Source organism: Podarcis vaucheri (genome assembly GCF_965113315.1).
Source record: "Podarcis vaucheri genome assembly, chromosome: 14".
In the NCBI taxonomy this organism is placed as follows: Eukaryota; Metazoa; Chordata; class Lepidosauria; order Squamata; family Lacertidae; genus Podarcis; species Podarcis vaucheri.
In genome coordinates, this window is record NC_138752.1 from 43916842 (window position 1) to 43935365 (window position 18524).

The window sequence follows — 18524 nt, forward strand, 5'->3', positions numbered from 1 at the left end:
CCTTCGGAACTCAGGACTTGTCTTCTCAACACATCTTGAGGTTGCGCATAACAAAAAGTTATTCAAGGCACTTGAAGATGTATGATCCTTTAGAGCTCCTTGTTTGAAATCCTAGGAACAGCTCGCTGCACCCATACCTACCTGTGAAAAAGAGATGCCTCTTTGTGGTTTCTTTCCTCTTCTCCAAACAGGGGTTGAGGAGGCGAAGGAGCTGTAATACTCGTTCCTCTCTGCGTGACTCTGTCAGGCAAGCGTCGTTCATTACGAGATACGGGTAAATCTTTCCATTATGACCTCGGATATAGAGTCTTCTGGCTGCAGTGTTATGCTTTTGTACTATCTCCACTCTGGGCATAAACCTATCAAGGGGGTGGGGAAGAGAGAAAGAGAAAGAGATAAAAGCACCTGAGCTTTCAAAGTCCAAAGCTTCATTTCTTTCCTCCAAGATGAAAGCTAAGATTTTTTTTTTTTAAAAGGGGGGGAGGCCCTGAAATGCCATACTTAAAGCTAACAAAATGAAGCATATTAGCAGCTGAGTTTTTGTAAAACTAACATTCTCATTATGAATTTTTATAATGATGCAGCTACATTTTCTATTACGCGGCTCAGCCAAGACTGGTATTATGTATGAAAAGCTTCCAGCATCTTTTGTCTTCTCCAAATTGACTGAGAAATGATTTTTTCAATAGACAGAAACAACAAAACCAAGTCGCTTGGTGTAGCTTGGGTTCTGATTTCCATATTACTGTCAGTGAAACCACGACGGGAACAGAAGACCGAGCATGCAATTGGATGTGCTTCAGATCTGAGAGCAGTTACAGAAGTTTAAAGGTCATCCACTGCTGCTGATGCTGCCACACACACACCCTTCCCCAAAATCTCTCTCAAGTGCACATGGAAGAGCTAAATTGAAATGTATCCAAAACGGTCTTGAAAGGCAGAAAATAAATCCATTCTCCTTTAAAAAATGGCTTAATTCGAATTCTGCACAACTTCTCAACCCACCAAGCTGAATCCGGCCCATTACCTGCAGCCCAACACATACTTAACAAGGCCAACAGAAGAATCACACAGCTGCAGTGTGTGTGTATGTCTGCGTGTGTCTTGCAAGCCATCTAATCTAACCACATGCCTGATGCAGGAAAATCCAGAGAGAGAGAAACCCTAACAGATGGCTGCCCAACATCTGCTTACAAAACCTCCAGCACAGGAAAATCTACACAGGAAAATCTATGGTAATTGGTTCCACTGGTGAACTGCTCTTACCGTTAAGACATTTCTCTTACGTTTTACCCATTAAATCTAGCCCTGCCCTGGGAGCACAGGAAGCTGACTTCAACCACTGGTCCATCTAGCTCCATACTGTCTACACTGACTGGCAGTGTCTCTCCAGGGTCACAGACAGATGTTTCCTTCCCAGCCCAACCAGCAGATGCTATCCTGGGACCTTTCACAATAAAAGCAGTTGCTCTACCACTAGTCTTTGCCCTCTGCATGACAGCCCTACAGGTACTGTAGAATCAAAGAACCATAGAATTGGAAGGGACCATGAGGATCAATTAGCCCAACCACCTCCAATGCAGGAATCCTTTGCCCAACTTGGGACTTAATAGTAATAATTCTATTATTTGTACCCCGCCTATCTGATTGGGTTGCTCCAGCTACTCTAGGTGGCTTCCAACATATATAAAAACACGATAAAACATAACACATTGAAAGCTTTCCTACACAGGACAGCCTTCAGTTGTCTTCTAAAGGTTATACAGTTACGCATCTCCCGGACACTGAGGTCCAGTGCTGAGGGCCTAATGGCAGTTCCCTCACTGTGAGAAGCGAAGTTACAGGGACCCAGGTAGAGGGCCTTCTCGTTTGTGGTGCCTGCCCTGTAGAATGCCCTCGCATCAGATGTCAAGGAAATAAACAACTATATGACTTTTAGAAGACATCTTAAGGCAGCCCTGTTTAGAGAAGTTTTTAATGACTGATGTTTTAATGTATTTTTAATTTTTTGTTGGAAGCTGCCCAAAGTGGACGGGGAAACCCAGCCAGATGGATAGGGTAGAAATAATAAATTCTTCTTCTTCTTCTTGTTACTACTACTACTACTGAAAAGGCCCTCTGCCTGGTTCCCTATAACTTCACTTCTCGCAACGAGGTAACAGCCAGAAGGCCCTTGGTGCAGAATCTGTGTCCGGGCTGAACAATGGGGGTGGAGACGCTCCTTCAGATATACAGGGCCAAACCCACAACCCTGAGATTAAGAGTCTCATGCTCTGAGTTATCCCAGTTTGGTAGTACCTCTGTGCATGGCCTCACTCAGCCTTGTCTTCTTCAAGCCTGAATGATCCATTGAACCATTCCTCACAGGATGCAACTTCCATACCATCTGAACCATCTTCTCTGAACCTTTTCCAACCTGTCAATTTATCTACCTGCAGCACACAGAACTGAAGACTGCATCTAACTACATTCCACACAACAATAGATGCGCTAAATTAATGAACCTACGCTAGTCACGCCCATTAATTCTGACGGACCTACTCCGAGCACTTTTTACAATCCATTGCTCCATATGAGCACTCAGCAGTGGTGGAGGTGGAGCCAACTCAGCGGCTGAGCACCTGTTTTTGAGTGAAGAAGGGTTCCCAGGTCAATCCCTGGCATCTCCAGATAGGGGACCAGGGAGCAGGAGGTGGGCAGCAGGGCCTCTGCCTGAGCGCCCGAGGAGTCAAGGCCCATGAAAGCAGCTGTCATCTAACCTGGTTCAAGGCAGCTTCCTGTACATTTGGACTGATGGGTAGGCCTATTTTAGATCTTGGCTCACGCCAAAAATAAAATTCTTAGGCTCTCAACCTCAAAAACCGCAGGCAAAGTTCTGCTGAGAAAAAGAGAGCCCTCCTGCTCCCTCCCTCGCCCCAGCTGCTCTCAACAGCCTGGGGGAACCCTCCCGAATGGTGTGCGCTGTCGTGTGATGGGCAGCAGCTGGGAGGAACTGGCAAAGACCTCTCCTCCCCTTCCGTCCTGTATGTCTGGAAGACCGTTTCTCTCACTTTTAAGCAGGACTGCTTTATTCAGGTGAGTATTTATTTACTTTTTACTTAGTTGTTGCTGCTTTTCTTCTTTTTAAAAAAGTGCTTTTTTAAGTTTTCAAAAACAACAAGGAAACAAAAAAATGTGTGGAGCACATTACTGCAGCTGGAATAAAATAAACAGAAATCTCAGCATACTTTTGCAGACATCATAATAAAATAAGATTCTGCAATGGGACAGTTTGGAAGTAAGAGCCACATACTGGTAAGATAGTGTAATGGGTATGAGTTACTCGTGCGTAAGCTGGTGCCTTTCTCGGTTAATTTGCCTTGTTAAACCTTTCTGACTGCACAGCCCCTTCTCATCGTGGCTGCCTCAGTCACTGGCAGAATCCGTCAGTGGGCGTTTCTTGAACCTCTTCCAACATAAAAGTTGTTTGACACCCAGTCTCCTCCTTCTCTTCCTGCGTGTGAGTCTTCTGCGTAGGGAAGGCGTGGGTAGCGGAGGACCTGGGCTCTCCTCACTGCTGTCCAGTGGAGAGTCCTGGAGCCCTCTCTCCAATTCCCCCGTCTGCCCCCCTTTATCCCTGGTGTTGCGCTGATTGGCTTCCCCCTCTACTGAGCTGTTTCTCCCCCTGCTGCTGGGTCCTTCGCCAGCATCATCTGGGAGCCTCCCCTTCGCCTCTCCCTCCGATGTCAGTTCCCTGACAGGTAGCCTTGCCACGGAGAGATGTGTATTGTTGTGGGCCTATGCAGTGCACTATTTTTATTTATAAAGAATATGAATGGTCACCATATCACATAAAAATGGTCTTGTTTTAAAAACTCTCCTGTGATGGTTTAAAGGCTCGGCCAAGGCTGTGTCCCATACTCTCCCAAACAATTCCACTAGAGGGAATTGATGCAGATGTCCAACGTAAGGCAATTTTGAGTCTGGCTGCAGCAAGCAGCAGAGCTAACAGCTCCTTGGGAACAAGGGTGGGATTTAAATCCCTTTCAAGAGCCAAGAGAGATAATACTGGGTCCTTGCTATTCAAAAAACAACAATGTTAGTCAAAAATATGGATGGTTAACTCATGAAAGACCTAGAAAGACTCAGTGGTATAAAGAGTGAAAAGGAAGTGAAATACCTGGAGATATGGTTAACGGCGAATAATAATAATAATAATAATAATAATAATAATAATAATAATAATATCTTTAATGATAACTGTCTAAAGGTTTGGAAAGAAATCAAAAAAGATATGCAAATTTGAAGCAGAATGCAATTATCACTGTTGGGCAAAATTTCTGCTATAAAAAAGAATGTACTTCCAAAGATGCTATTTCAGACAATACCTATAGTTAATGATATTCAAAATTTTAAGGAATGGCAGAAAGAGCTATCTTAAGTTTATTTGGCAGGGAAGAAAACCCAGGACAAAACGCAAAATTATGATTGATACTGCTGCTGTTAATGCTACTTTCACTGCTATTTTGTTTTACTGTTGGGATTCTTTTGTTTTACTGTTGGGATTCTTTTGCTATTTTTATTTGTAAGCCGCCTTTTAAGTTTGACTGCATCATGGAAAGGCAGCATACAAGTGGGGAAATAAAGTGGCTTCAATTTGTGCAAAGGGTCCTTTAGATCGCCATTGTGACTCCCAAGGTAGGAATACAGGAAGCTGCCTATTGGTCAATCTAGGAAGTCAGACCATTGGTCAATCTAGCTCAGTATCGCCTACACAGACTGGCAGTGGCTGTCAGGATTATGAGCCTTTCTCAGGCCTACCTGGAGATGCCAGGGATCGAAGCTGGCACCTTCAGCTGCCAAGGCAGATGCCCTGCCACTGAGCTATGGCCCTTCCCCAGCAAACCACAGGTTTGCACCCAGATCTCACAAATGCTATTCTAGAATGACAAAGAGCTTTGTCTAGCACAGGGTTTGAGAGCTGGCTACCAACCACTTAAAATCAACGGCTCTGAACCCTTTACTCCATAAAATGCTGACTTCTGTAAAGATGCTCTCTCTGCAGTCTCTGTCTTCACCCCTGCGGGAAATGGCCGAGCTCAGCTTTCACGACTGTGTAGGAGGGATTTTAAAAACAACACACTGACTCCCACACACCAGAAAGTAGTTGCTTGTTAGTCAGGACTCTATAAAGGACAGAATGCCTTCCTGTTGGCAGGCTTAGTTTCTCTCGCCTTGGAAAGAATCAAGCGTGCAGATGCACACTGCTGTTGGGAGCCCTTGGGAACATCTGACTAATCCCTGGCAAGACACCAAAGTAGATAATCAGGCCTTGAAATGAAAAGAAAAAAGGAAAAAGGTAGGAAACTAATGGCTCAAGACAGGGAAGGCCAATTTTGTTCAACCCTTGGTGCAGCCACCAAATTTTAATCAATGCATGGAAGAAAAAAGGTTAGTCTGCAATTTTGCCTCCTAAGGAAAAGAAATTGTCAGGAAACAGAAATGCTCCAAAACCGAAATATTACACTTCTCAGGGAGAATAAGGCAAAATTGTACTTTTTTTGCTAGATCTGTTAACTGTAGCTATTTGTTTACACTGCGTTTTCTATTTATTTATGGGATTTGTATTCTACCTTTCAACCTAAAATCTCTCAGAGCAGGATAGGGGAAAAGAGTGTATATTTATAAATGCAACAAAAAACAACAGATCTAAACAAAACTGACACTTAAGGCTGCAGTTAAAACTTCTTGGTAAAAATATCAGCTAAAAACTAGGGTAAAACAATGTTAGCACACCCTTAGGAGCCTGGCAACAGGAGGGATGATGTGTGGTGCTATCCTTTTACTTTATCTTTAGATCACAAGCCTTTGAGTACAGCCTGTGTCACTTTAAATTCCTGTGCAGCACACATTGCTGTGGTTCGTTAAAGGTGTTGGGAACTGTAGATCTGTGAGAAGGAAACTACAGTTCCCAGGATTCTCTGGGGGAAGTCATGTGCTTTAGATGTGTGGTGTGGCTCTCCTGCTCGCCTTCCATGAATTCGTCTGTAAACCCGACCAAATATGGTGGCAGAAACTGTTTCAGGCCCCAGATGATTGTGTCTGGAGAACAGAGAAGCCCAGGAAAATGGAGAGGTTAATTTTGGGTTGGATCCAGACCAAGTTAGTTGAACTTAAGTTCCCAGGAAATCACTGAAGCTAATTTATGACTAACGGCACTGTGGGTTAAACCACAGAGCCTAGGACTTGCCGGTCAGAAGGTCGGCGGTTCGAATCCCCGTGACGGGGTGAGCTCTCATTGTTCGGTCCCTGCTCCTGCCAACCTAGCAGTTCGAAAGCACGTCAAAGTGCAAGTAGATAAATAGGTACCACTCTGGCGGGAAGGTAAAGGGTGTTTCCGTGTGCTGCTCTGGTTCGCCAGAAGCAGCTTAGTCATGCTGGCCACATGACTCGGAAGCTGTACGCTGGCTCCCTCGGTCAATAAAGTGAGATGAGCGCCACGACCCCAGAGTCGGCCACGACTGGACCTAATGGTCAGGGGTCCCTTTACCTTTACCTAGTCCAACTAGTGACCTACATTCAGCACCTTAGCCGGGAACTAACCCAAGAAGTTCTGGTACGTATAACTAGTACACTTCCCAGCCTTAGCTTCCAACCCCAGATTTACCGTGCAATCTTGATGTAATAATGTGTCGGCTTTGGCATAAGGAACTCTCCAGGAATTTCCACTTCGGCTGTTTGGGCTGAGAAGTTGCTCAGGAATCGGCACTTCTCCTCTATGAGGAAGAACTTGGGAAGCTGCTTTGTTTTTGCCTCGAGAATTTTGATCCATTTCTTCAGCTTAGAAATAAGATTGTGGAGCTTCATGGAGCCTGGCACACTGAAGTCAAAATCTAGCAGATAAAACAAATCCAACAGAAAATTGCTTGTTAGAAATGTGATGCAGGTATTTAATCAAAACTATGCTTGGTGTAAACACCTTGAATAGTTAAGGTATCTGGGCTTTGGAGCCTTACCCCAGGGAACTGCTACCGTTTTTCTTTACTATTTGCACAATAGTAAAATGAAGTAAAGCAGGAAAGATTATTATCGCATACAACAGAAATTATTATAGTAGTCACTTTTAGCCTAACACACATTATTGCCAAGCAAATCCATGTATAAAATAGATGAGCTGTTAGCAAAAGCGATTCAAGCTCATCTGTTCCAATTTACACTGGCAGAGATTACACATTAAAGATACTTGTTTCTATCATTTGTTTTCCCATTATGTGGATGCTGTTTCTTGTTGGGCTATGTCTAAAACTGCCTTTTTAAAAATGTCCCTGAGCATCTCTCTCTGTACCAGTGCAACAGAGAAACAATTAACCACATAGCATTGGTCGGGCAGTTCACCCACCTTTCGGCTGGCATCAACACCTTCAAAAATATAACAACAAATGTTATCAAGTCACGTGTTTTAATTCTCATAGAAACCATCTTATATCTTAATTCACATACAAATCTACTAAGGATTAAGATTTGTGCCTGAGGAAATTCTTGGAAGCGAGGCAAGTGAGAAAGACCAATAACCGTTCTCAACAGCAGTGCTAGCTGCGGCCTAGTGTGGCTGTGGGCAAGGGGAAAGTTCCTGTGTGGCTGGCTGGCTGGCATCATCAACCCCAGCTAGCCACAGGGAGTGATGGGACTCCTCTACCTCTTTTGGATTTAAACTGGCCAATTAGAGCCCAGGCTGCAGGGTGGGAATTTGGAGACAAGACCTCGGTAAGCCTGCTTCCACTCAGGTCCGTCTTCAAATCATAAAAGCTGGCTGCATAGCCTCCAAGCAGCATCAGACATCCCACCCTCCGGCCTTGTATAATTTTGTCCTCACCTAAAGGTAAGCAGGTGGTGCACGTGTGTGACCTTGCTGTGGAGTGGCTTGGTCGCCTTATTCAGGGTCAGGGAGGAATTTGCCTGCAGCTAATTGGGTTGGTTTGGAGGTTTTGCCTACCTCCAAGCAACTGTCACAGCTTGTTGGCGGGAAAAGCAGTTGGGTTGCATCTTTAGTCTAAGGTGGTGGGGGGAGGAGACTTACCCTCTCTCCTCAGGATCAAAGCATCAGGGTACCCAGACAAAGGGGTTTGTCTGTATGTCCAGACAAGGGCTAACAGGCCATAGAACTCCCCAATTATGGTGCTGGAGGGGACTCTTGAGAGTCCCATGGACTGCAAGAAGATCAAACCTATCCATTCTTAAGGAAATCAGCCCAGAGTGCTCACTGGAAGGACAGATCTAGAAGCTGAGGCTCCACTACTTTGGCCACCTCATGAGAAGAGAAGACTCCCTGGAAAAGACCCTGATGTTGGGAAAGATGGAGGGCACAAGGAGAAGGGGACGACAGAGGACAAGATGGTTGGACAGTGTTCTCGAAGCTACCAACATGAGTTTGACCAAACTGCGGGAGGGAGCGGAAGACAGGAGTGCCTGGTGTGCTCTGGTGCATGGGGTCAGGAAGAGTCGGACATGACCAAACAACAACAACATGGGTCACCTGTATTTGATATGTGTCACATGGGGATGCTTAACCCAAGACTGACCCTGATGAAGTTGTCATCCAGCAACCAGTATACATATCCAATGCCTAAGCCAAAGCCTTCTTGCATCTGCAATCAATAAAGTTGTGGCCATTTCGATCCCAAAAAGGTTGTCATGTCATTTATTGCTTCCTATGCAACAGGAACCTTGATGAACTCTGTCTTACTACAACTGGGCCCACAACCAGAGAGAACATGACACCCTTTGTCGAATGATCTCCATAAGGAGAGTTTAAATGAACCTATTTCATTAATAATCTCAGATATGAACAAACCTTTTGTCCACAAAAACAACTGTCTCCTCTCTTTGCGTAGGCTGGCAAACTGGAAACTTTTCAATTAACTATTGTTTCCCGTTTCATCCAAGCCAGGAAACAATGGTTAATAGTTTCAGAAAAAGCCATAACAGCAACCCAACTTCAAACCATGATTTAATAGCCTGGTTTCTTTAGAAGATATTAATGTTTCCTTTTTGGATGAGATGGAGAACTACATGGAAGACTTCTTGGTTTGCCTTGTGCAAAAAGAGGTGCCAAGGGGCTTTGTGCACAGGAAAAATGGATCGTTCATATATCAGCATATTAAGGCAAGATATGTCTAAACGCAATCACAGATATCCCCATTTCTAAGAGTCAGGCATCATGTAGTAGAAACTGCTCAATTCATCCAGGCATTTTAATAATGGCTTTTACCAAACAGGGACTAACTTACTTTCACAATGAATGGTTTTAATCTGCTGTTCTATGTAGTATTGGCTTCCAGGCCATCTCTGCGTTTTTTAGATTTCCCCTCCTTTCATCCTGGTATTTATTATGATTTATAGTATTATTGTTTAGAAATTGTTTTTACTGGTACTCACTTTGAGAACGTTGCATAAACCTGAAATGGGGGGGGGGGGCTACGTGGATTCTATCTGAAGAAAAGGCAGGGTAGAAATGTTTCAAATAGACACAAACGTGCTAAATAAATTAAATCTCTACCGAAGAACAATGTTGCAGACAACATAATTCCATTTAAGCAGCACAAACATTAGCTTTGCAAGTAAGGCCCTATCTTCACTATGCATTTAAAGCAGGATCATACCACTTTATCATGAATTATGTTATGTGCAGTTTGTTAAGGCCCCTGAGAGTTGTTAGGAGACCCCAATTCCCCCACAGAGCTACAGCTCCCAGAGTGCCCTGGGAAGAGGGATTGACATTTAAACTGCAATGTGAACTATAGCTCTGTGTGAGAAATAGGGGGTTTCCTAACAATTCTCAAACCTGAACCTCTCCCCACTTTGCCTTCTGTCCAGTCTGAACCTCTTATTGTCCTATACAGTGGTACCTCTGGCTACGTACTTAATTCGTTCCAGGGGTCCATTCTTAACCTGAAACTGTTCTTAACCTGAAGCACCACTTTAGCTAAAGGGGCCTCCTGCTGCCACCGTGCGATTTCTGTTCTCATCCTGAAGCAAAGTTCTTAACCCAAGGTACTATTTCTGGGTTAGCGGAGTCTGTAACCTGAAGCGAATGTAACCTGAAGCATATGTAACCCGAGGTACCACTGTACCAGGCACAGGCAAACTCGGGCCTCCAGATGTTTTGGGACTACAACTCCCATCATCCCTAGCTAACAGGACCAGTGGTCAGGGATGATGGGAGTTGTAGTTCCAAAACATCTGGAGGACCGAGTTTACCTATGCCTGTCCTATATCCTGGCTGTATCTTGTAGGACATGTTAGCTCTAGGAACTGCAGGGTCCCTTTTGGGGGCTGGAAGGGGACATCTTAGGGCATTCTGCCATAAAGAGCCAAGCCAGCTTCCATCTACACAGGGCCACTTTGGGTTCCATATCAAGCTCTGTCAACATGTCACTAGGAATGCGCCCAAGACGGAAGCCAGGTGCTGAAAATATATCAACCTGAATCAAGCCCTGTAGGATTATTTAGATACCTCAAAAGTACCGTGATTATAATCAAATTGTTTGAAGATATTATGGAGAAGCTTCTGCCAGGCTGAGTTCAAGCTTGTGAGTGTTCCTGATGGATCCAGAAACTGTGACAAACCACTAAGTCCATATCAAAATATATACCAGGTGGCGGCAACAGGGAGCCCTCAAGTTGTTACTGGACTATGACTCCCATCAATCCTGAACACTATCCATGCTGGCTGATAGGAGTTGGGAGTCCAACAATATCTGTAGGACACCACGTTGGCTGCTCCTGATACTTAACAGCAGCAATCTTTATTCTCTGAGTGTGAATTCTTACGTAGCCAAAATAGCACCATCCACAAAGAAGAGGGAATGATCAACTGGTTTTGACGAATGCTGAGGTTCTCAGAGCTACAAGAAATTGGTGAAGGAAAAAACCCACACGGAGGGAGGGCAAAAAATCACAAACAGCCCAGTGAGGACTGAGCATGCTCAATGATAATGGAATGCTGATCAGTTGGGGGTCCGAGGACAGAAAAGGAGAGGGGGAATGGAATGGAGTGACCGGAATATTGAACAGGGAGTTCTGTATGGACTGCAACATTTTGTTGCAGGTTCCATTGGCATTTGCTATTTAAAAAAAACAGCCCCTTCCCTCAAATTTAAAGTGCATCCCAATCATGCTAGCTCATTAGAAAGGTAGTGCTAAGACATACCGGCTTTCATATGCTAAACATGAAAATAATTTAGAGGTGGTTATCTGCAGATAACACATATTGAACAGCACTACAGGGCTCAAAACTTTAAGACCTATTTAATGCTCAACTGTGCTCAAAAATTCCCTAGCAGTTTCAATAAAAAAATGTTCTATCACACTTGACACGGAACAATGATGCCTGCCATTTTCAAGTACTTTCCTAAAATTAAAGTAGTGCAATTTACATACTCCCTGTAAATCTGTGCAGGAATCTTTTCATATGACCGGAGGGTGGGGAATGTGCATATACTGGTGTCAATGAACACGTTTCAATTTAAATCTTCAAAACAACCTTTAAAATATCTATTAGACAGAAGCGAGCAAAAGCAAGCACGGTCCACTGAGTTCAATAGCAAGGAGGAATTGGGATATAAAAAACTGGCGTCAAAGAACTGAGGGCTGCACCCAAGCAAAAGGGTCTTCTCTTACACTAGCACAGTGCTGGGTGGCAGCTACATTTGAGCCTCCTAACCTAGTCCAGTAGCCTCCAGATGTCGTTGAACTACAATTCCCATGAACCCCAGCCATACGATGGGACTTGTATTACAGCAAAATATGGAGGGCAACAGATTGGGGAAGGCTAACACAGGCAAACATAATATTTAAATGCAGGGCCCAATTAGGCAAAGTAATAATAATAATAATAATAATAATAATAATAATAATAATTTATACCCTGCCCATCTGGCTGGGCTTCCCCAGCCACTCTGGGCGGCTTCCAAAAAACATTAAAATACTGTAATACATCAAACATTAAAAGCTTCCCTAAACAGGGCTGCCTTCAGATGCCTATCAATAAGATAGAGGCCTTTAAATGTAGAACTTATATGGTGAAATAAGCATGCCTAATTTTTTTTTGGGGGGGGGAGGAGAGGAACTACAAGGCTCCACTTGCTCTTTCTTATTTATTTATTTATTTATTTACCCCACTCTTCAGGCAAGAAGTGTGACTTAGAAATCAAGTATCATTAAAGGAAATCAAGTATCATTAAAGCAAAAAAGCAAAAATGGCTTACATGTACTCTTTTAAAACAACGAAAGCCAACTGTTTCCAAGTGTACAAGCAGGGAATTACAAAGGCAGGTAGCTTTAGCCGCTTAAGGCAAATATGGAAAAAGTCGTTCCTGCAGACCAAACTCTGAAAAGCTACCTGAGGCACAATTTAAAGGCTAACTTGCTTTGAATGCAAGGACCCTGACCCAAGTAGCATCAAGTACAGTGGTACCTCAGGTTAAGTACTTAATTCGTTCCGGAGGTCTGTTCTTAACCTGAAACTGTTCTTAACCTGAAGCACCACTTTAGCTAATGAGGCCTCCCGCTGCCGCCGCACTACCGGAGCACGATTTCTGTTCTCACCCTGAAGCAAAGTTCTTAACCCAAGTGTCAGGGGTTCAGGAGCAGAGGCGAGGGCAAGGGAGGAAACAGAGAGCGAGGGGGAGGAGTCCGAAGAAAAGATGAGTGATGACGACGACCCGAGATCTCCGAGTCTTTCCAGTGAATCGGAAGATTCACAGAAAGGAGCGCCAGTGGCCAGAGCAAGGGGGGAGCCTAGGGGGACACCCCAGGAAGAAGGGACCAGAGGGGGTTCAGAGAGCAGCAGTTGGAAATCGGGGCCAGCGTCCCCAACAGAGCGCAGTGGAGAGGAAGGGCGCCAGGTATCGAGATCCGGCGGCTCGCCGCAGGGGGGAGGGTATGAGTCAGGAGTGGCCACACCTCCATCGGGGAGTGAAGAAACGGTCAAGCGGAAAGTGGAAGGTTGGGCGCGCGCGCCAAGTTCAAATGCACAGGAAGGCGGCGCAGTAAGCAGCCCGGAAAGGGAGCCAGGTCCTAAAGCCCGCCGCAAAGAGACAGAAGGGTCCGGGGGGTCAGCGTCAGAAGAGTCCAGGAAGGAAGAGACCACGGGGGGCAGAGGGACCCAGAGAAGAACGGTCAGGCGGAAAAGGTGGAGTAAGGCTAGGGTATTAAGTTGGTGTACAGGAGGCGGGGACTCAGACGGAGCTTCGCCGGTCTAGCTTCTAAGACGTAGGGCTGCACGCTGCAGCTTGGAAATGGAAACTGTAACTCAATAAAGACTTTTATAAAGTGAACGCTGGCTAGCATGATCCTCTGTGAGCTAGGATCTGGAAGCAGCTCTGACACCAAGGTACTATTTCTGGGTTAGTGGGGTCTGTAACCTGAAGCGTCTGTAACCCGAGGTACCACTGTACTGGTTTGAAATGCTCCTCAGTAGTGCAAAACAGAAACCAAAACTCTTTGTAACTCTCACTTAAATGGGACACATACAAGAATTTTCCAGCCCAGTCCTGCTGCCACCTATCTCCTCCTTCCCATGCTATTGGGTACACTTGGTGTTCTGCATGCCCAGGGCAGGTGAGGGAGGGCTTGACGAGAGAAGTGACAAGTGTGGGGGAGCAGAGGGAGTCCCAGCTGCCTTGTCCACATGCTTTAAACCCTCTGGTGTCCAGGTTGTGAAGGTGTCAACCTATCAAAATTGCTTAAAGCTGGACGCATTGATCCTTTGAGTCTTAGGAGTCAGGGGCTCGCTCTTTTTACATTTTCAAGGAGGGCTCTCCTCTCCTCGCCATTCACAGCCCCTCTTCCCAACTTATTTTGTATTTTTGTACCAGTTGCAAGTCACACCTATGAACCTTACAGAGAGCCGTGCTAAATTGGGCCATAAACCAGAGGCACACTGGCACCTGAATCCGGAAGGAGCCTTTAAAACACACTGCAAACAAGTGAAGCCTTGTGAAATGTTCTCTTTCATTATCCTGTGCTCAAAGGATGACAACTTAACCTCTCTTACTGGACCAACATCCCAAGGCCAATGACAGGTGCATCATATCACCAGAGGAGACAAGCTTGTTTTTGCCATAAGGCTAGTTGTCAGTAGGACAATTAATATTCATTTTGCAATGTATTCACAGTACGGAACTTTATTTGTAAAAAGTGCTTTCCAGGTCATAAAGGTGTTAGCAAGAAGACGAAAAAGGACTGCTGCTCTTCTTGGCAGATGTCTTTTAATTTTTATGCAGCCCGTCCAGCACCTCTTGCATCTACTGTGAACGTACTTGTAAAAAATCTCATTATAATTCCAAGCCTACCCTCTAGTGCACAATCTGAGCAAATCGCTGGGTGAGAAAGAGAAACATGAAATACGGCATTGTTTGCCGCTCATCGGCTCCCCAAAGTGCAGGGAAATGTCACCAAACGGCAAGTACAATATTCTTGCTAATGATATGCAAATAGCTGAAGCAAAAATATTCAGCAGTGTTAATTAAAATAAAACACACCAAGCCATTCACTTCACCGTAGGAATCACTCCAGTTTGTTGAAAATACCTATTTTAGACTTCCCTTTCTCCTTCGTTGTTTTGCTTCTTGGTAGCAGATGGGAATGACAGAGAGCACTCGATTAATTAGCTTTCTTTCTTCGTGTCACAGGGGCTCCATACAGAGCCTGTCTAAGTACATCCAAAGAATTACCAGCTATGTGGCATTCTGGAGCGGCTCCCCTGCTTTGCAGACAGCTTAATTAGGCGGAAAGGAAATCTCTTTGTGATACCGATCCTAACTAAAACCCAACACTTACTACCTACGTTAGTTTAAGCACCAGAGACTGAACGAGAGGGTGGCAGTCCACTTTTAGAATTCTGGACTCCACACGGAAATTCCTTTGGAAATTGCAATAATACGGACTAAGATTCTTTTATTGGACAGAAGGAATAAGAATACTGAAGGCTAGGATAAAGTGGGATGTTGTTGTTTAGTCCTTTATTCATGTCCGACTCTTCGTGACCCCATGGACCAGAGCACGCCAGGCACTCCTGTCTTCTAAAGTGGGATAGGAAGCCTAATAACCATTCTTTACAGAACCTTGACTAACACAAGTTAGCAAATATGGCTCAGGGCAGGAATAATTAAAAAAAAAAGTGTATATTTGTGATGAAAATAAAAAAGTCACTACCTAAATAATTGACAATTCGCTGCTCTATCCAAACATCTGCTACATGAAGCACCTTGCCTAATGATACAGGCAACCTTGGTAACCAGTCTAAAAGCTCTGGAGTCATCTTTTATCATTTATTGACCAGGTATCTATTTAGGACATATGGACCAGAGAAAGATGAGGGGAGAAAAAGATATTACACTGACTGGTAAAACCCTAATCTCATGTTTTCCTCAAAGTGTATTCCTGTGTTACTTTCTACTTCCCTGAAATGATGATGGCTGGAGATCCTTCTTGAAGCTCCCATGTCTTCCTTTGCTTGTCAAGTCTAACCAAGAAAGGAGCCACTGTTTTCCTATCCTTGGTAATAATATGAAATTGTTTTGAGAAGGAGAATACTGTCAAATTGGTTCTCTCTCTTATTCAGCCCGGTGGTTGCTCTTCCTTGATCGATTGGGAAGAGGAGAACCTGCCCATTTCTCTGTTCAGAGAAGGTGAGCTGCTATCACGTTCAGTTACATTGATTTGGGTGTGCAAAACTGGCTTGAGTGAGCCAGGATTAGCAACTTTTTTAGATTTAACACCCCTTGGCAAACTCAGTCCTTAAATGGGGCTACAGCCCAAAATTTAACTGGATGCTGTTATTCAACTGTTATATTCAATCTGGGCTAAAGGAAAGGAAACCAGGTTACAAAAACATTGGGTTTTTGCAAATACGCCTGAATGGCATTGGCTGGAAATTGCAAGAATATTTAGAAGATCTTGAATCCATCATGCCTTGGAAACCTAAAGGCTTGGATAATAGCAACTGTATGTACTAGTAGAGAAAACTTGTGAGACTTTCAGAAATCTTGGAGAGCAGTTAGCTCTAAACCCTTGCAAGGGCCAAAGGGCCATGAACTCAAGAAAAAGGAGGATTCAAAGCATAAGTCAAGGCCAAGACTGCACAAATTGGTGATTCATTCTCGGCTAAGGACTGGTATGGTAATTAACTCGCCATTAATTCAGAAGCATAAATTCTATTACTGCTGCAAATTAATCAAAAATGTATTTTCTGCAAAATGAATTGAATCCCCCAAACTCCAAAAGGCAAGCGTACTGACCAATCTAATTGCAGCCATTTCCCCCTCCACCCTTCAAATTTAATTCCAACTCCAAGTTTAACAGATTAAAGTAATCTCATCTTGCGCTAACTAAAAGTGCTGTTGTAATCCTGTGACTACTCATGCTTAATCATAATTGAAAAATAAAACGTTCCAAATCTGTAGAAGATATCAGAAAAGTTTTCATTCTTCTAGAAAGCAGCAAATCCCTTTTGTATCCTGATTGCTTCTATTACTTTATCTTGGAAGTCGAGGGAAAATCTCATCCTTTGTTTGAACACACACACACACACACACACACTAAAAAGAACTTAGTCAAAAAAGCCAAAACTCTGCATTTGGCATTTGAAGAACTGAAAAAACAAACATCAACAAATGCATTAAAAAAAGAGCAAAATTTAATTTCAAATTTGGTGCAAAAATGGCAAGAGTGAAGTTGTATCATCCATTATGCTTCAACAGAGGCAGCGCAAAGCACCTTTCCATATGCTTTCCTGCCTCCTCTGTTCAGCTGTTCACCTTACGGCTGACCCAGGTTTGGCCACTTTTTGCCGCAAGCATGGAGATTGTAGAACCAGCCCTCTAAGAGGAGGGAGAGCACAGCTGCTCAGCCTGTGTTGCGACTGACAAAAAGCTGGAGCTGGAGTTGCAAGAATGCTTTAACTCTGCAGAGCAGAAAGGCAGAGAATGAAGGAAGCGCTCTCTAAAGCAGGGAACCTGGTACCATCCAGATGTTGCTGGACTCCAGCTCCCATCAGCCCCAGCCAGCATGTCCAGCAGTCAGGGAAGATGGGAGATGCAATTCAGCAGCACTGGAGGCCATAGACTCCACACATCTACTTTGTTGGATTCACATAACCCTGCCTCTATCTGGAGTCAGCGGGAGGAGTAAACTACCCAGGAGAACACACACACACACGGCCTTGGTTTAGAATGAGAAAATACTTCAACTCCTTCTGTTTAGTTTATATGCTAAAAGGGAATGTTTTTCCTCTTCAATTTTCCCCTATTCTGAAACAAACAAACAAACACAAAACAAACAAACACTTTTTATCTATTTACCAATTTTAATACGGATGAGTTTTTGAAGTACCATCGCATACAGGAAAAATTGTCTATTCTTCCTAAGCATGGAGAAACAACACATATGTCTTAACTGCAGCTGCATCCCTTTGACTTATCAGAAAACCCAGAAGAAGCACAATATGCTAGCAACTCTCTTCTTCCCTAGTAGCTGCCACGCATTAAATTTGATCATATGGTTCAAGGCTTCCATTATCTACTGTCATGCGACTGTTGTGCTGCAAAGATTACTTCATGCAGAGCTTAACATGCTCTCTAATGTGCAGGGCGTAGATGTGACACACAAGAATCCCGTAAGGCCACTTTCTCCAAGCTCATTAAAGCGAGGTTCTGAGGAACTATCTCAATGTCCCTGTTGCGAATTCAGAATGCCAGCATCCCAAATTACCTTAGAATTTCCCTCAGTTTCAAAACCAGTTTACTGTGGGTTGTTGCTCAAGAAATGCAGACGAGTTGCATCATTCTTTCAGATTGTGGCTGTACACCATGCAATGCTATGACCCTGACTGAACTTGAATGCTCAAGACATCCAGATATCTCAAAGGGTCACCTTCCTCTGCACAAAGATGTCATCAGAGACCCTCCTCTGAATATCCTCCTGTTTCTGAGGGGTGGGTGGTAACTTGGCTAGGGCATTTTCTGTGGCGGCAATCCATCTACAGAACACCCTTCTCAGATACACCTTCACCCTTTCACCTTTTAGGTTTCATGTGAAAACGATTTCATTTCCCATAAGGTTTTTCATCTAAGATATAAAGATCCCTTCCTATTAATGCTGCGGGTTTTGATGGTGTTGTTCATCATGCTTAATATTTTCATCAGAACAATCCTTTTTATTATGACTTTTAAAAAAACAACCTTTATTTTTGAAGTTATCTTGAGCATATTTGATGGATAAGTGTGATAAAACGACAGTGGTACCTTGGGTTAAGAACTCAGTTCGTTCTGGAGGTCCGTTCTTAACCTGAAACTGTTCTTAACCTGAGGTACCACTTTAGCTAATGGGGCCTTCTGCTGCACGATTTCTATTCTCATTCTGAAGCAAAGTTCTTAACCCAAGGTACTGTTTCTGGGTTACTGGAGTCTGTAACCTGAAGCATCTGCACCCCATCAAAACCCGCAGCATTAATAGGAAGTCGTACCTCGGGTTACAGACGTTTC

The 18524-nt window shown here is 44.0% G+C and overlaps 1 protein-coding gene across 4 annotated transcripts in view; it reads right to left on the reverse strand.

Annotated features, from left to right (window-relative positions):
• The window catches only part of TRRAP (transformation/transcription domain associated protein), a 167768-nt gene that overhangs the window by 14638 nt on the left and 134606 nt on the right, over positions 1 to 18524 (reverse strand). For all 4 annotated transcript variants that reach the window (XM_082199559.1, XM_082199558.1, XM_082199556.1 and 1 more), the window contains 2 exons: positions 6647 to 6872; positions 142 to 359 (listed from right to left, as the gene is read on the reverse strand). In XM_082199559.1, the coding sequence (XP_082055685.1) occupies positions 142 to 359; positions 6647 to 6872 (444 nt within the window). The remainder of the gene's footprint in view (positions 1 to 141; positions 360 to 6646; positions 6873 to 18524) is intronic.